Source organism: Zootermopsis nevadensis, unplaced genomic scaffold, assembly GCF_977971745.1.
Source record: "Zootermopsis nevadensis isolate Lab colony 2312 unplaced genomic scaffold, Znev_1.0 Znev_ptg000001l, whole genome shotgun sequence".
NCBI classification, from domain to species: Eukaryota; Metazoa; Arthropoda; class Insecta; order Blattodea; family Termopsidae; genus Zootermopsis; species Zootermopsis nevadensis.
The window spans coordinates 4,309,876-4,326,389 of NW_028259133.1; the positions used below are offsets into that span (position 1 = coordinate 4,309,876).

At 37.0% G+C, this 16,514-nt stretch overlaps 1 protein-coding gene across 4 annotated transcripts in view; it reads left to right on the plus strand.

The window, feature by feature from the left end:
- Pkcdelta (Protein kinase C delta) overlaps nt 1-16,514 on the plus strand; it is an 88,543-nt gene that overhangs the window by 41,037 nt on the left and 30,992 nt on the right. For 2 of the 4 annotated variants that reach the window (XM_087351763.1, XM_087351800.1), the window contains exon 6: nt 749-878. In XM_087351763.1, the coding sequence (XP_087207889.1) occupies nt 749-878 (130 nt within the window). Of the gene's footprint in view, nt 1-748; nt 879-11,533; nt 15,351-16,514 lie in introns of those variants that run through there. The other 2 variants (XR_015535901.1, XM_087351702.1) reach the window with 1 other exon arrangement.

The window sequence follows — 16,514 nt, forward strand, 5'->3', positions numbered from 1 at the left end:
TCTAACACCGTACGATGCACGAAATATGACATATATATATTTATTTATTTATATAAGAAACCAGTGGTATTATAGAGAATTTTGTAGTTGTAGACCTATAACATTAAAACCATTTTATTTTTCAAAGGTACACTGCTTCATTGTTCATAATTATGAAATTTAATAAAAAATACAAAATTTATTTCGATATTTATAGATAATTGAGTTCTAATGAGTACATTTAATTGTCAGTACATCATTCATATATGGGTTTAAATGTCTGCAAATGCGCTCAAATACGTTTGTTAAATATTTGTTTATTTATCTGAGATTTGAGATTCTCATATCAAATCTAAAACTTCTTGACGATGGTGAAGAGTCAATTGAATAAAATGTTTGGATATTATCCATCGTCTAGTAAATATAAAACGTAAAATGACGTTTCGGAGATGGGACTCTATCTCCGTCTTCAGGTTCCTACACAGTTGGGCCCACTAGATAGAGCTAATCCCTATCTCCGGAGATAGGGATTATACGTTTTATATTTACTAGACGATGGATGATATCCAAAAATTTTATTCAATTGAGATTCTCATGTACATGAACATTTCGACCGTGGCTCTCAGGATGATGAAGCCAATGGTCAGCAGCCTTTCAGAGGAACGCATTGCCTCCATGTTTAGAGTTAAGTGACCCGCACAAACCATAAGGCGCCATAACCCAGAAGACCACAAAAATACGCTTAATCGTTCGGAATTGTTTGTTGCAGTACTTGCGAGAGAGATTCAAGATAGACGTGCCCCATCGCTTCAAGGTGCACAATTTCATGTCGCCCACTTTCTGCGACCACTGTGGTTCCCTTCTGTACGGTCTCTTCCGTCAGGGGCTGAAGTGCGAAGGTGAGTTACTTACCTGTTTGTACGCTTCCGCGGTAGAAAATAGTGCTAGAACTGTCGTTAGACTCTCGTTGTCGATCGACCCTGTTTTATTCCATATTATTATAAATGTCAATATTAAATAAATTAATATTCGTCATGAATAATAGTATAATTAACTTTTATAAACAAATTTTATTTATTGTTTTTGAATACCTATTTATTTTATTATTCTTATGTATTATTTAAATCTTGTCCGTCTAATCACAATAAATTCTTATTAAATATTAAAATATTACAATAATTAACATTTAAAATATTTAAAATATTAAATATCGAAATATTCGATTTACACTAGACCATCATTTTTCACGACATGTTTCAGTTCCTAAAAGAACTATCTTCAGGTGTATATAATTATATAAAGATTCAAATCAATAATAACTTAAATACAATTTTTTTAAATACAATTTCTATATATTATTTTAGCGTACATTTTTATCAGATGTTTATCAGATATTAAACGATGTTATTTTCCAGATTTTATTCCATTTTAATAACATATTCGATGTTGTTCTGTATATGTACATCATGCTCAATATGACTTTAGTGTGGGTGAACGTTTTTGTTGTTTTTGTATCAGCCTGTAATGTAAATAATATAAACACTAAATGAATATTAATAAATCGAATATTTCGATAAAGAACATCATTTAATATTTTAAATATTTTAAATGTTAATTATTGTAATATTTTAATATTTAATAAGAATTTATTGTGATTAGACGGACAAGATTTAAATAATATATATTTATTATATCATAATATGACGCAACTTTACCATCTCATTTATTATTCTTAATTTATAGGTTAACGTTTTCCCCCAATGCGCAGACGATTTCAATAATTAAAATTTCCTGCACTTCAAAACACTGTTTCATCGTCTTAAATGCAGTTATTTTCAATAAATTAAAGTTCTGAGCGTGAAACACTAATGCAATCTCTTGATGTTTTTGAAAAGAAAAACGCACAAGAGTTTATTATAGCTGTTCTTTGTAGGGATGTGAAACCCGGTCTCTCAGCTTGAGAGGTTAAAACAAATTTAGGGACTTTGAGAACAAAGCGCAAAGGACAATATTTGAACGTAAGAGGGACTGGACGCTTTGTAAAACTGAGTATTGAGGAGCGCCGTAGTTCACATCTTCACCAAATCCTCACAAACGATGAGATGGGCGAAGCATGTGATGTACGAGGCATAGTAAAAATGCGTACAAAATTTTAGTTGGGCAGCCTGAATAACCAAGGCGTTGGTGGGATCATAGTGGACCTTTGGGAAATCAAGTTTGGGAGTGTTAATTGGATTAATATGGCTCAGGATAGGGATCTGTTGTGGGCTCTTGTAAACACTGTATTGAATCTCTGGGTTTTATGAAATTCGAGAAAATTTATTGATTACCTGAGCAAGCCATTCGTTTATCAAGAATGACTGTTGCATAGCTATGTATACTTATTGGCCGACGCACAATTTTCGCCGTCTGTGTGGTGGACAGAGAATATTGTAATTCTCGGAATGTGATCAGTGCTGCATTCCACAATGGTTCCAGAAACTGAAACGTGTCCACGATAATAAAATACAATTAACAGTATTTTGAAGTCCATATGGAAATTTTAATGACGGAAATATAAATTTAAATTACTTTGCATATGTATACGTTTTGTAGAAAATACGTAGGATGGAGTAAGTCAGTGTTTGTGTATTGAATTTTATTTGTAAACTGCACTGAAGCTAGCAGTTGTTATAAGGAAATGTTTCAGTCTTACTGATTTACGACGAACAACGTTGCTCATAGGAAGATAACATTGTTTCACTACGTTTAAAGTAGAATCATTAGGGTGTCAACCGTATTTCGACAGATATGAAGGTTATTAATAATATGGTTTTCCTCAGTCATTATATAAGCCTGTAATGTACAAAACTATTATTGACCAAGTCAAACGTGATCCTTGAGAATACATTTATTGGCTAAAGAAGTATTTTGTATACAATATAAACAGGGGCCTTTTTGAAACTGGTGGTTATGGTTGATTAATATGTTTCTTTTTCGTATCTGATCCCCAAAATATGAGGGTATCATGTGTAGTAACGCACTGAGTTTTATCTTACTGCCAGAAAGTCTCTGAGCTTCCTTTGCAAAATGAGTCTCCGAGCTTCCACTGCAAAATGAGTCTCTGAGCTTCCATTGCAAAATGATTCTCCGAACTTCCTTTACAAAATGAGTCTCTGAGCTTCCATTGCAAAATGATTCTCCGAACTTCCTTTACAAAATGAGTCTCTGAGCTTTCATTGCAAAATGATTCTCCGAACTTCCTTTACAAAATGAGTCTCTGAGCTTCCATTGTAAAATGAGTCTCTGAGCTTCCATTGCAAAATGAGTCTCCGAGCTTCCATTGTAAAATGATTCTCCGAGCTTCCTTTACAAAATGAGTCTCTGAGCTTCCATTGCAAAATGAGTCTCTGAGCTTCCATTACAAAATGAGTTTCTGAGCTTCCATTGCCTCTGAGGTGAAGTTTTGAAGCTGATAGTTTACTTGTAACACACATTGAGATAAAAATAACTTTAAACTGATCGTCTGGCTTGTTGAGATAACGTAGGCACCAAATGGCCAAATTGGCGATCCCGACAGTGCAAAACCTACATAAGTTTTACTCAGCATGTTTTTGTTCAGTTCTTCTGAGAATGCGAAATAAATTACAGGCGCTTGGAAACGGTTTTACTTAACGCCTTCCAAATATTTCCTTGCTAAGTACGAACTACACTTAACGTAACCTACGAAGACATTACAGACACGTTCTTTGTTCTTCGTAACCGACTCTGCTATGCGACGACAAGACTTACTGCTTATTTCAACCCTCAAAAATTCTTTGCTATGGTGTGTCAACAATTTACTCGACAATCTAGTATAGTTACACTGTACAACAAATAGATTAACATCTTTTTAATTCAGCATTGAGTCATACCGCAGCTCGTCGCTACTTTACACGTGTATTTAAAGAAATCGTCGTTAACAAACAAACAACATTTATTTATAGTGTAGCCCGAGGCCAAATAAAATGTCGGGGTTCTTTTCATAGCAGTGTTAAAATTCGACGTTTCAGCTACACAGTTCAACGAATATGTATACAGACTTTTGTTTATCGCCATTGTTCGTTATTGACACAGGCAAAACAAAACTTTTTTAAGAAGATCACTAGACATCCATGCATTCATTGGTTTTGTGAACTAAACAAATTAATTGAGCAGAATAATCTTGAAGAAGAGAACGTACAATTACAAAGGAAATTATATCGCTTCTAATTTTTACAATTTTAACATGTTTTGGTAAAGATAAACCACATTTTAAGCCACTTTCTATAGACCAAATTACAAACGCGTTCCTCTAACTCAGGGCGAAGTCTGTTTTCAGTACTATCGACTTTAAAAAGACTGCTCTTCTAAACAGATTTTCATAGAATAAGTAAGGTATAATCTGTACGTGATGTTCACATTTGGTGAAACGTGCTAAAATATTTTTGTTCCGGTGTCTATGCACTGACAACGGATCTTTTAAAGTGACTGAGACGTTGTTTTTCACGAGGTCATCTTTTATCTCACTGTGATATATGTTAAGAAGTTTAAATCTTCCTGTCCTTTTAATATGTGTCATCGTTTGCATCTGTAATTCTTATGAGGAATCTAAAATTGTCGCAGACCTCAGTTTTGACTGGAATTATATTATCCAGTTCTACCGAAATTTTATCAAATATCACATAATAAATTTCACTTTGAAATCTTTGTAGACAACAATCTTTTTCTCTCTTCTGTCTGGAAGTTGTTTTAAGCTGAGTGTAGTTATTTCGTCGCGAAATGTTTCGTCGACGTTTTTATGTTGGCAGACCTCAGACCTTCGACGCTGGCGTATTCTGTTCTTAAATCTATCACCAAGGTCAAGTTATGGACTCTGTAGTATTTTGGTTTGTTTCTTTGTATCTTTCAGGAATTTTGTTCCAAATTAAAAACATCAAAGTATTCTCTCCCTTCCCCTTCTTCGTAACAGACAAAATTCAACTCGTGCTCACCAGCGAGTCAAGCTGAGATCTTAAGATGGAACAGATGTTTCATGTTGTTTTAGGACATTTTGAAGAACGAAATATTCCATCTGAGAAACACACCGAGAAAACACGTAAAATTTTTGTAAATAAATAAACGAAAAAAATTTACTTATTTGGTATTACATTCAGCTAATTTTACACTTAAGAAAATAAAACGAATATTCGATGGAAGATGCTTAAGAAACTAAAGAGATTTGCATTTGCACGTCTTTGAAATATGAAAACAGGAAACAATATTTCAGTGTTATCACACAGATTGGAATTCGTGCGACTTCAAGTCACTCGTTTGAGCGTAAACAATATTTCGTACTTGCGAAATTATTGCAATATTGTTTCCTTATATCGTCATTTGTCGTAGAGTCTTGGACCCTTCCGCACCCTAAAGCTTAATGTCCGGGTAACATTACCAGCTGTTGTTGCTGAAATGGGTCCAGGTTTAATGTCACTGTACAACATTATCTACTATTAACTTATTAAATCACTGTTATTATATAAGTCGGAAAAGTTATATGTTAGAAACAATGTTATAATTTATATTTCTCATTATTATATTTTACTAACTTTCAGATCGTAGTAGGAGAAAGTTTAGCATTACATATATCCGCCTTTCGACATTACTCAGAACAATTTCTGTTTACTTATATCTTCTTCTGTATGCGTTCTTTGTTTCTTCATATTAGCTACATGCTCAACCCATCATAGTCTCTTGTATATCGTTGTCCTAACAATAGTAAGTGACCTAAATTCTACATTAATTTTGTATAACTACAAATCACCCGGAAACTTAGATCTATAACTGATATGTCACCATATCGAATTTTATTTATCGAGTGATAATTTCACATATAAATAAGAATTATATCGATTTATAGCCGAAATTTGTTTCCTCGAATTTAGTTTGTTTAAACTGACACAAAGAAGAGCCAATTCTGGACCAAATTGTAGTTAATATCCACCAAATGAATTCCATCACGCCGTGGGACGTGGCATTATGTTATGTAGTAGATATGAACCAAAAATAGTTACCACAAGACAGGCCACAAAGACCAGTTGTTCAGTAACTTGCCAATTTGGCTTGGGTTCGAGAATCAAGCGAAATTACGTAGGTGGACATTACATAAGTAAACTTCGCTTGCAGAAGCAGAATATCTAATGAATCATTTAGATTAATTTAAAACACAGATTTAATGAGCCAAATTTATGGTTTTATCTAATGCTAAACTCAAATTTCATCTATATGCCAAATTAATACTAATATTTTATTCGTCATGACGTGTGTTTCCAGGTAAAATATTCCTTTTTTATATCTTAAGCATTTAGGTAGGCCCATTCGCTGTACTAGCCTATAATAAATTTTAGGAGTTTTCGTTAGCGTCTATTCTTTGTGCTGTCAGTGATTTGGGAGAAACACAGAAATATTTTCGATTTGCCAAAAACGGGGGCGTTTAGTAAGGTTGGGTGTCGTTTTGACTCTGACTCATCATATCCGATTTCCGACGCGTCGAAAATCGGATATGTATCGAAGTATAAGTAACGACTCGAAAAATTATATTGATTGATTTTTGGCGAAATCTCTGTTTTAATGAATAACTCGAAACGTTAGACACGAAAATGTTTTCCAGCGTGCAAGATGAATATTTTGCAGTGATATTTTAAGAACTAGTTAGACAAACTCTTTGCTTTGTACATTTACATGCCACGAGGTTTGCTAAGGTTCTAGTAAAGAAGCTAATGACCTCTCATAGAACATTGAAGTGGCGAGAACTAAACTTGAAGCTATTATAGCTCGTTTTAAGACAGTAACTACATATTCATTTACACGAGAGGAATTAAAAAAAAATCAGGAAACTCGTGCCGATTTGCTAAACCATCCCGGAAGTTAAATACCAGTCAGGAAATTAAAAAAAATGATTTATGGAGACTTGTTAGTATCAGAGCATATGTACTATAAACACTAAATATAATTTGTTTATAAATTTTGTTTACTAACCTGTCAAGTAATATTTGTGGGACGGTTCAAAATAAAGTAATGTAATATTATATGTGATGTAATTTAGTATTTATCTAAGGTTTCTGAAACGTATTTTTAAAGACACGTACTGAAAATTTTATGTACCGGAATAGTTGGGTATATTCTATTCTGATCCGTATTGTATTGCACCTATGGATATTTCTAGATGGGAAAGGCTATTTTTGTAGACGTACGAGTTTACAGTTATTGCAAATTCTAGGGCATTGAACCACTCGCATGCAAATCCCTTCGCTTCTTGTAAAGAACAGATACAGTTTGGATCCAGCGGATTGGTTCACCTTCAAAATGTAGGTTTATTCCTGTTGTTTCTGATCCTGGCAGACAGGGTACGTAAGTTTAAAGTTCCATGCGGACATGTGACCAAAATAGCAAGAGTGAACTCGCTTTTATTTAAGATGCTCCAATTCTCGATTATTTTCCAAATATTTTACATTTTTTTCCCCGCAACAAGACCAAGTTTGTAAATAATTCGTCATTCACTATTTTATTTATATTTTCTGGCGGTGTTAATTGAACTGAGGTCCCATATAAGGTCGACCTCGTTCTTTGTCGAACCATTTAATAACTCATATTTTATATAGTTGAATAATTCATAAGTAGATTTAATGCATTGAAAATTCTGAGGAAAGAAATGGTAATGGTATAATTATTATCATGGAATTTGCATGAAGGTACTGACTAAAACCACGGAAAATCCCATTCAGGATAGCCGGTATCGTACCAAGATGATTACAGTTAGTCAATTAATATCGTCATTAATTTGATAATACGACATGTGTCCACTTGGTTACAGAAAACGTGATTTTTTGGGTATGACGGAATAGCAAATTATAGAAAATATTTAACCCCCAAATATTTTTTCTTATTAATGTTTTCAAGGGTAAAATAATTTGTCATTCTGTCATGAATACTGTTTCTATTTGTATGCCTACAAGGCAAATAAAATATTATCCTATTTTTTTCAGTGCATTAAAACAATCTTTCAGCTACATGCGTCATTTCTGCTAATGAAATATGCTGATTTCTGTACATTTTTTTTTGGCAAAAATATTGTCTCTTTCCAGGAAAATTTCTCACTGCGAGAAAGTGTTTATTTGTTTATTTATTTTACTTTTTATATCTATATTTTGTTTTTATTTTATCCTTTCGTGCTAACTCCGTTTTGGCTCCTACAAGTGTTGACTCAGCGCGTTAAAATAAAGAAATGTATTAAATTATTATAATTATTTAATTCAGTCATTGTTATGTAAATAGTAGAAAGCACTTCTGTGCATTGATACTTTGCCAAAATAGGTATTCATATCTGCCTTTTAACTTTTTAACTTTGCCTATTAGGAAGTGCTGAAGACATGGTGGTTGTTCAAAGTAGAACGTGTAAATAAGTCGCCATTGGTGATTCACAGATACTTTGAAGTCGAAGTAATGCGAGATGCATGTATAACGCCACAGTACACAAATGTTACAAGACTCTTTTATACAGTTAGATGTAAGGTAAATAACTCAACATTGTATATATTGGAATCTTTATTGAATTTTACTGTTGACGCAAAAAAGGCGAATCAGGTTGAGTTTATTGAAATGTATCCAGAAATGTATTCAGGAAGTCCTCAGCAGCGTCGAAGTAAGATGCCTGTTCCTTCACAAAACACACAAAATATAAAATCTTACGCACATCACAATTAACTTTAAAAATAGTCGCAAAAAGACGCATCTGGATCGATAACCAAAATCTGCCAAACTTGGTTTCGAGTGCTGTTAAAATCCCGAGAAAACATTTATTCTTGGTGGGGCCACCAATTTTTGTTTGCGTGTGTATACAAAATAGAAATCTTGATACATAAAACGATACACTGCCCTTGAAAAACCGTGAACCCCGGTCTTTGAGGGACTGTTGTACGGCACTCAAAAACCCACGATGACCATGGTCAATACGCCGTGTGGCATTGCTCATGGGAAAGTTTTATCGGCCAAGGTCATATTGAGATGCTTTCCGATTACCCAAGTTAGCCAGCAACTGTTGGTAAATTTTCAAACTATAAAAATATGATTGGCAAAATGTCCAGAGTCTACACCAGGCACGTGGAACTCAATTTCTGCTAAGGGCTAATTGAGAAAGAGGTAATTCTGTTCTAGGGGTCTTCAGACGGGTGACGAAAATATTTTCCATCTGCTTTTACTAATTCCAGACTATAAGTTAGGTTATGTTTCTTGTTCCTGTTATTTCTACAAGCACATCGATTTCATTGGAACACATTACCACTTTATTTAAATCAAATGTAAATCAGTCTTACAGTCTACTCAAATGTTTTCTAGACATGCATTTCAAACTTAGGATTTAATAAAATTGAAATTTCTGGGCGGCAAATCGCGTATGTTTTCGAGAATTAAATCAGGCCGCATATAAATATCGAGAGATGGCGATTATTTTAACGTACATGGTCTACAGTGGTTATAAATTAAGAGCCTTCTATGAGTAGAAATTTATTATATTTAATATAATTTATAAGTGTAATATATTCTGAGAAGTAAAAACGAAACTACGAAATAGCGTTGTAGTTAATCTTATAATCCAGTCTCGGCTGCTATGTTCATCTCCCTGGTGATGGAGGTAGCAAGTACATCTGAAACGTCTATAAACTTCTACCAGACAACCCAGAAGACAGCCATCTTCAGACTCATGTGCTACACAAGGGTGGCTTTCTATGGATTTATTTAACTGATATGAGACTAGACTTTTTTAATTTTAAAGTGTAATTCCCTCCAGTTTTAATTATTGTTATTGCATTAATTCGTAAATGCACGATGCTAATTTGCATAATCAAGACGCTTTGTATTGTCCTCACGTGTGGGTAGCCAAACTAGGTTAATGGGACACTTGACACGTTAACCTGGTCACTTATTTTTTGACATGACACAGATCGACACAGGTGTTCTAAATGCGCAGAGGGGGAAAGTTTTACATAGAACATGAAGCAGAATTAACTTGGTCTTCATCTAGAAACTGTTTCAGGTCAGTTCATTGCAACGGCTACCAACTATCGCTAGACCTACAAAAAATTTCTGTGGTCTTTCTCAAGAACACCTTCTTCCAAATATTTCTCACCCACCATTTTGATAGATGCTGAAACAGTATCAATGATTTGGATTGTTGCACTGTGTAAAATTTTGGCTGTATGCCGACGTTTCAGAGGAACACGCGGCTATCCATATACTGTATAAGCATAGGAAACAGATTTTTAGAGAAAGATTGTTCCATTGAATCTTTATTTGATACAAAAATTTTATTAGTTGTTAATAAATGTTGAGAAATATTCCCTATAACATTTTATGGAATATTATTGTGTTATTTTAAAGAGAAACATTATAAATTTGCGTGTTACGGATTGATCTAATACCGTCTAGAGTTACGATGGCTGATTGATATTATCAGTGAAGTGAAGATGAGATTTTATTAATAAATTTTATGAACCCAAAGATTCAGTGTTAGTGTCCACGTCACACACGTCATGATAGCCCAACACTTTTACTTTTATATGTGTGGCATTAGGCTTATTATTATTATTATTATTATTTAGTGTTCTGTCTGACGACAGGTCCATATGAACAGGATCCTTCCATCCTTCTCTCGGACTGGGACCTGTTCATATACGTTCTTGGCAGATGATCCAGAAGTGGTTTGCCATTGCCTTCTTCTGTGTGTGAATGGAGTAATTGTTGGGATGCCACGGAGAAACCGGGGAAGCCCCCGGAGGAAAACTCCGTGTTGCCTAGACCACGGCCTTGCCCAACACAAGTTATAAATTCGGGCACCGCCGGGAATCGAACCCGAGGCCCCAGGATTACAAGGCCAGCGTTCTATCCGCTAGATCACCGTGGCGGTGCATTAGGCTTATTTGTATTTAATTTTATACATTACTCATTACTTTGCCGGGATAGCTCAGTCAGTATAGTGACTAGCTACGGGCTGGACGACCGGGGTTCGATCCCCGACGGGGGCATAGGACTTTTCCTCTAGCCTCTGCGTCCAGACCGGCTCTGGGGCCCACCCAGCCTCCTCTACAATGGGTACCGGGGTCCTTTCCCGGGGGTAAAGCCGGCCGGGGCGTGATGCTGACCACTCACCCCATCTAGTGCCGAGGTCAAGGAAGAGAGGAGCTATACCTCCTCTCACCCCAAGCGCCTACATGGCGTATAGTGGGACAAACTTTACTTTACTTTTACTCATTATTTTACAGTACTTGAAACGCGTGTGTATTCTGATATAAAGCACTTGCAGTGAACGTGTGGATCATGTAGGAGACGGTTCATTTTTAAATTTGCGATGCAACAAATTTTTAAGACAAAATAAACATGGAAGTGTGCACGTGGGAAGTGTCTTATTGAGAACAAGAGACTTTGAACGGAGTCAGAGATTCGCGAAGGAGACCTGAAGCCAGGAAGGGAGGGAGAGAAGTTGCTAGGTGGTTTAAATTCGTCCATAAGAACTATGAGACGATCGCCAGTTTCAGTTGGACTAGCGCGTCGTGTGGGTTGGGGGACTGGGTTCCACGCGCGGGTTGAACCTTTGTCGGTGCGATTTCGAAGGAGTTTGTATTTAAAGTGATAATCCATATTTGAAAACCTAAAAGTTATTATCTTAATTTCTATTTATTACATGCTGTTTCTGACGAAACCGTATTCGAGATAGTGCCTCAGACATAATGACAGTGAATAACAGCTGTGTAATCCTCGTGTTTGTTCACGCGAAGGTGGCAGTAACTGAGGAAAATAATTACACATGATATTTAAAATACAGTGGTTATAATTGATTTTATGTAGTTCTGTTGCGTTGTTTCAGAAACTATCTCAGGGAAATTTTTTCCATGTGTTGTGAACGGGTGGTACCAGTGTTGATTCAGTTGTGAGTTTATTATAAAACAACAACAAAATGCCGATATTCTCCGATCTGAGCCTCTACTATTGTGGTTCATCGACCTCTTTCACGCCTTCCTTTTATACAAATCAAATTCCGTCATTCAGTTCACCCTCAACAAGTTATTTACCAAGAGCAGGAGTCTTTTCTGGGTTCTCTGGTGGTTTATCTCTCTTTAATACACCCACACGCCTACTCCCCTTGCCATCTCGAGTCAATAAATATTCACCCCTACTACCTACAATATCTGAATCGACGTCGTTATCGACCATTCCTCGTCGACCTCTGCCTCGCATCTCTTCGCCAAGAGTGGTTCCTGCCTACAGGCCTCCGAGACCGATAGATATCGATACTGCTGATATCGATGTAAGCACACCTCGGAAAAGAACTGAGGGAGTTTCAAGAAATCGTGATGGCATTCAACAGGGTACCATAAAAAGGGGAAGAACTGTGGTGCGTCTCCGTACTAAGAGGTTGAAAGAGAATCCGGGCCTTGCGCAGAACAGGAAGAAAACTCCGGGTGAGAAATTAGTGGAGAAGTTCTTGATCAGGGACAAACCTGCAGAAAAAGTTAAAGGTAGGAAATCTGAAGAAGAAGCAGGGAATTTGAAACATGAGTGCAGGGTCTCTGCGTTACGTGAAGCAGAAAATGGACACAGAATTTCTTCCGGAACACAAAGTGATTTGATTGTTGTGGATCAGCCAAAGGAGATCCTGGCTACAAAACAAGTGGCTGATGAGGAAACGGAAAATGTGGTAAATGTGACGCAGTCTGAAGCTCTAGATATTCTGTTATCAGAGACGGAGAATGAGGTAACAACCACGACGCCTGAACCAACCCCAAGCCCCGAACACACACCAAGTATAAAATTCGTATCTCTGACAAACAAACAGGAGAAACCAGAAACAGTAAATAAAAGACCGAAGAATAGAGATGAAGAATGTGCAATAAAAAGGGTGTCTGATAATGTACGAACGCCCGTAGAAAAATCTCTGCTGCAAAGGAGAAACACTTTGAAAAGGCTTCGAAGAAATTCTCGAGATCTCGAAGCAGTTTTATTAGACGTAAGTGATCATGAAAGTCCAGTTCCGTCCATCAATGCTGGACCATCGCCGATGTCAGCCGGTTCAGTTAGTTCAGCTCAGACTGATTCGTCACCAGCTGATTCGACGCCAATAATAAGTACACCAGCGGTGGGGTTTGTATCAGATAGCAAAGATGTGAGTAAGTCGACAGCTCCGAAATCAGAGTGTCCGAACAGAGACGTGTGCCCATTCAAAACGAAGGTCAGTGATGGCAGATCCGAGCGAAATATTTATAAAAATGTTTCTGTAGATGTTTCAGTTGAAAATGCTGACAGTATTTTTAAAAAGATGCCACTTAGATTTGTAGTAGATGAAATTAAAGTTGAAGAAATTCCTAAGTCGCCTAAATCACCAAAGTTGTTTCGATATGAAGTTACTGTGGAAGAAATTGCTGATAAGGAACCTCAATTCCAGAAGCAGATTTGTCAGACAATGCCTTTAGACTCTTCTTCAGTTATAAATGACGTCTCCAGCACTCTGGAACATATGCACCAAGTAGAAGGTGTTCATTTATCTTCGGGAAACAGCAATCATGAGCATGATGAAAGTAAGGGAACAACCAACAATATGACAGCCATTCCAAATCTCTCAGACACTTGTTCGAAACAGGCCCTTGAAGGAGGTTCGAAAATGGAAGATCGGACTAAAGAATTTAAAGTTCCAAAATCTGGGGAAAATACATTTCCAGTTGAACAAATTGAGAATGTAAAAGACACGATAAATAACAGCGCCACGATTGACAAAAAGGGATTAGACAGAAAGAAGATGGATCAAAAAGACAAAACTGAAAAAGACATTTGTAACAAACTTTCAAAGGATTCTTCAAGTCTATCTGCAGGAAACTGTTCAAGTCAGAGATCTGAAATAACTTCACCTGTTGACCAGAAAAGCTCTCAGTCTGATATTCCAGCATGGAAAAAAGCACTGATCGCAAAATCGCAAGCCAATAACAACAGAAACAACGAAAATTTAGATAAAATGGAAAACAAACAAAAGGAAATTAATTTACTTTCAAAAACACAAATTCCTGACCCAAATCATTCTGTCTTATCGAGCAATAATTTGTCGAAAGAAAACGCTGAAATTCCAAGTAAACAAGAAACAAAATTGCCCTTGGTCCTACCCACAAAAACGTGTTCTGGTATCGTTCAACCCAAATCAAAAAAACAGCAGACAGCTGAGAAGACCAACCCCGAGAATATTGGCGTTACGTTTGAAAATTCTACACCCGGTGAAGTTGAATTCCAGTCGGACATATCAGAGACAGGGACGAAAATAAAGATTAAAGAAATTAAGAATAAGACGACACAGGAAGATAAATCCGAGGAAGAAGGAAATAAAGTGAAATCTTTCGAAAAATCTGCTACAGAAATTTCAAAGTGTTCCCAAGAAGATTTATACTTACATAAAGATAAATTAGAGGGAATTGAACTAAAATCTGGTCAACCATTGCCCGCAGAGAAAGCTAAGACCGCTCGTACAAAAGTCGAAGACATAAAGTCAAAATTTACAGAAAAGACGCCTATTTCAAAGACAAAGCCATCTGAATCAAAGATGGAGGAAACGAAACCAAAGTTTTCTCATGCAGAAGAGATTAAATCTGCCGAAAGAAAAATAAAGGATAACAAAATAAAAACTCTTCCGTCGTTACCTGTAGAGACGCCTCCTAAACTTAATGTGATTGAATGTAAGGCAGAACCCTCGACTTCTGTAGTCTCTGAAAATGTTAAAACCAAACCTTTATCCAGCAAAGTGACGTATGTTGAAACATCAACAGTAGAGGAAGGGCCTACGACGACAAAATTGTCCACAACAAAACCCACATCTTCAATCGAAAAGGTAGCGGAAACTGACGTAAAACCAGGGATAAATGAAACGATGCCCCTAAGTAAATCTTCTGTGGAGATGACGCAGTGTAGTGAAATTCAAGTACCATCCGTTGCATCTGGTTCAGTAGAGGAAGGAGTAAAAATATCTGATTCAAAACCCGAAATGCTAAAATCAAAGTTTGTCGAAACGTCCGAAGCGGATAAGTCTGTCGGGACAAATTCAAAACTTGGGGAACCCCCGTCTGTGGCAAATGAAACCAAAACAGTAGCAAAAAATCTACCAGAGAAGAAACTAACTCCCATTAAAGAAAAAGTGTTAAGTCAGCCAAAGTCGTCTGGGACGCCAGCTGTCGAAGAAGAGGTACCCCGTGATGCTTCAACGGCGCCCGAGGTCAGAGCTGAACCGCAACCGGTGGAGGAAGAAGATGAAACTGATGATGATGATGAAGATGATGATGATGATGATGAAGATGATGATGATGATGATGGTGAGGATATGATTATGACAAATTTCTCCTCGTCGGATGACTCCAGATTTGACATCATTTCCACCTCCGTCCCTTGTAGTCCAGCTTGTTGTAAGAAGGCCCCCGACATGTAACGGCGTACATCCGATCTCTTAACTCAAAACGCCGTCCGCAGATTTTGTGTTTAATCGTGGGGAATTTTATCTTGCAAGGATTTTACTAAATAGTGCTTTAATATCGAAATTAATCCGCAGAAACGATATAATACTTTACTCTTACAGCTAATATTTAAGATGGCTAAGCACCAAATGAGCGGGTTGGGCATACTGACATTTTGGCTACTGTTAGGTACGTTAAGTTTGAAGATTTCTGTCTTCTGGGTTGTTGCGCTGTGTAGTCTGGTCGATGTTTACCAACGTTTCGGAGGTCATACTGTCTCCATCATCAGAGCGATGAGTATGAAGATTTCTGTCTTCTGGGTTGTTGCGCTCTGTAGTCTGGTCGATGTTAACCAACGTTTCAGAGGTCATACTGCCTCCGTCTTCAGGGCGATGAGTATGAAGATTTCTGTCTTCTGGGTTGTTGTTCTGTGTAGTCTGGTTGATGTTTACCAACGTTTCAGAGGTCATACTGCCTCCGTCATCAGAGTATGAAGATTTCAATCTTCTGGATTGTTGCGCTGTGTAGTCTGGTCGATGTTTACCAACGTTTCAGAGGTCATACTGCCTCCATCATCAGGGCGATGAGTATGAAGATTTCTGTCTTCTGGGTTATTGCGCTGTGTAGTCTGGTCGATGTTTACCAACGTTTCAGAGGTCATTGCTGCCTCCGTCATCAGGGCGATGAGTATGAAGATTTCTGTCTTCTGGGTTGTTGCGCTGTGTAGTCTGGTCGATGTTTACCAACGTTTCAGAGGTCATACTGCCTCCGTCATCAGGGCGATGAGTATGAAGATTTCTGTCTTCTGGGTTGTTGCGCTGTGTAGTCTGGTCGATGTTTACCAACGTTTCAGAGGTCATACTGCCTCCATCATCAGAGCGATGAGTATGAAGATTTCTGTCTTCTGGGTTGTTGTGCTGTGTAGTCTGGTTGATGTTTACCAACGTTTCAGAGGTCATACTGCCTCCATCATCAGAGTATGAAGATTTCTGTCTTCTGGGTTGTTGTGCTGTGTAGTCTGGTCGA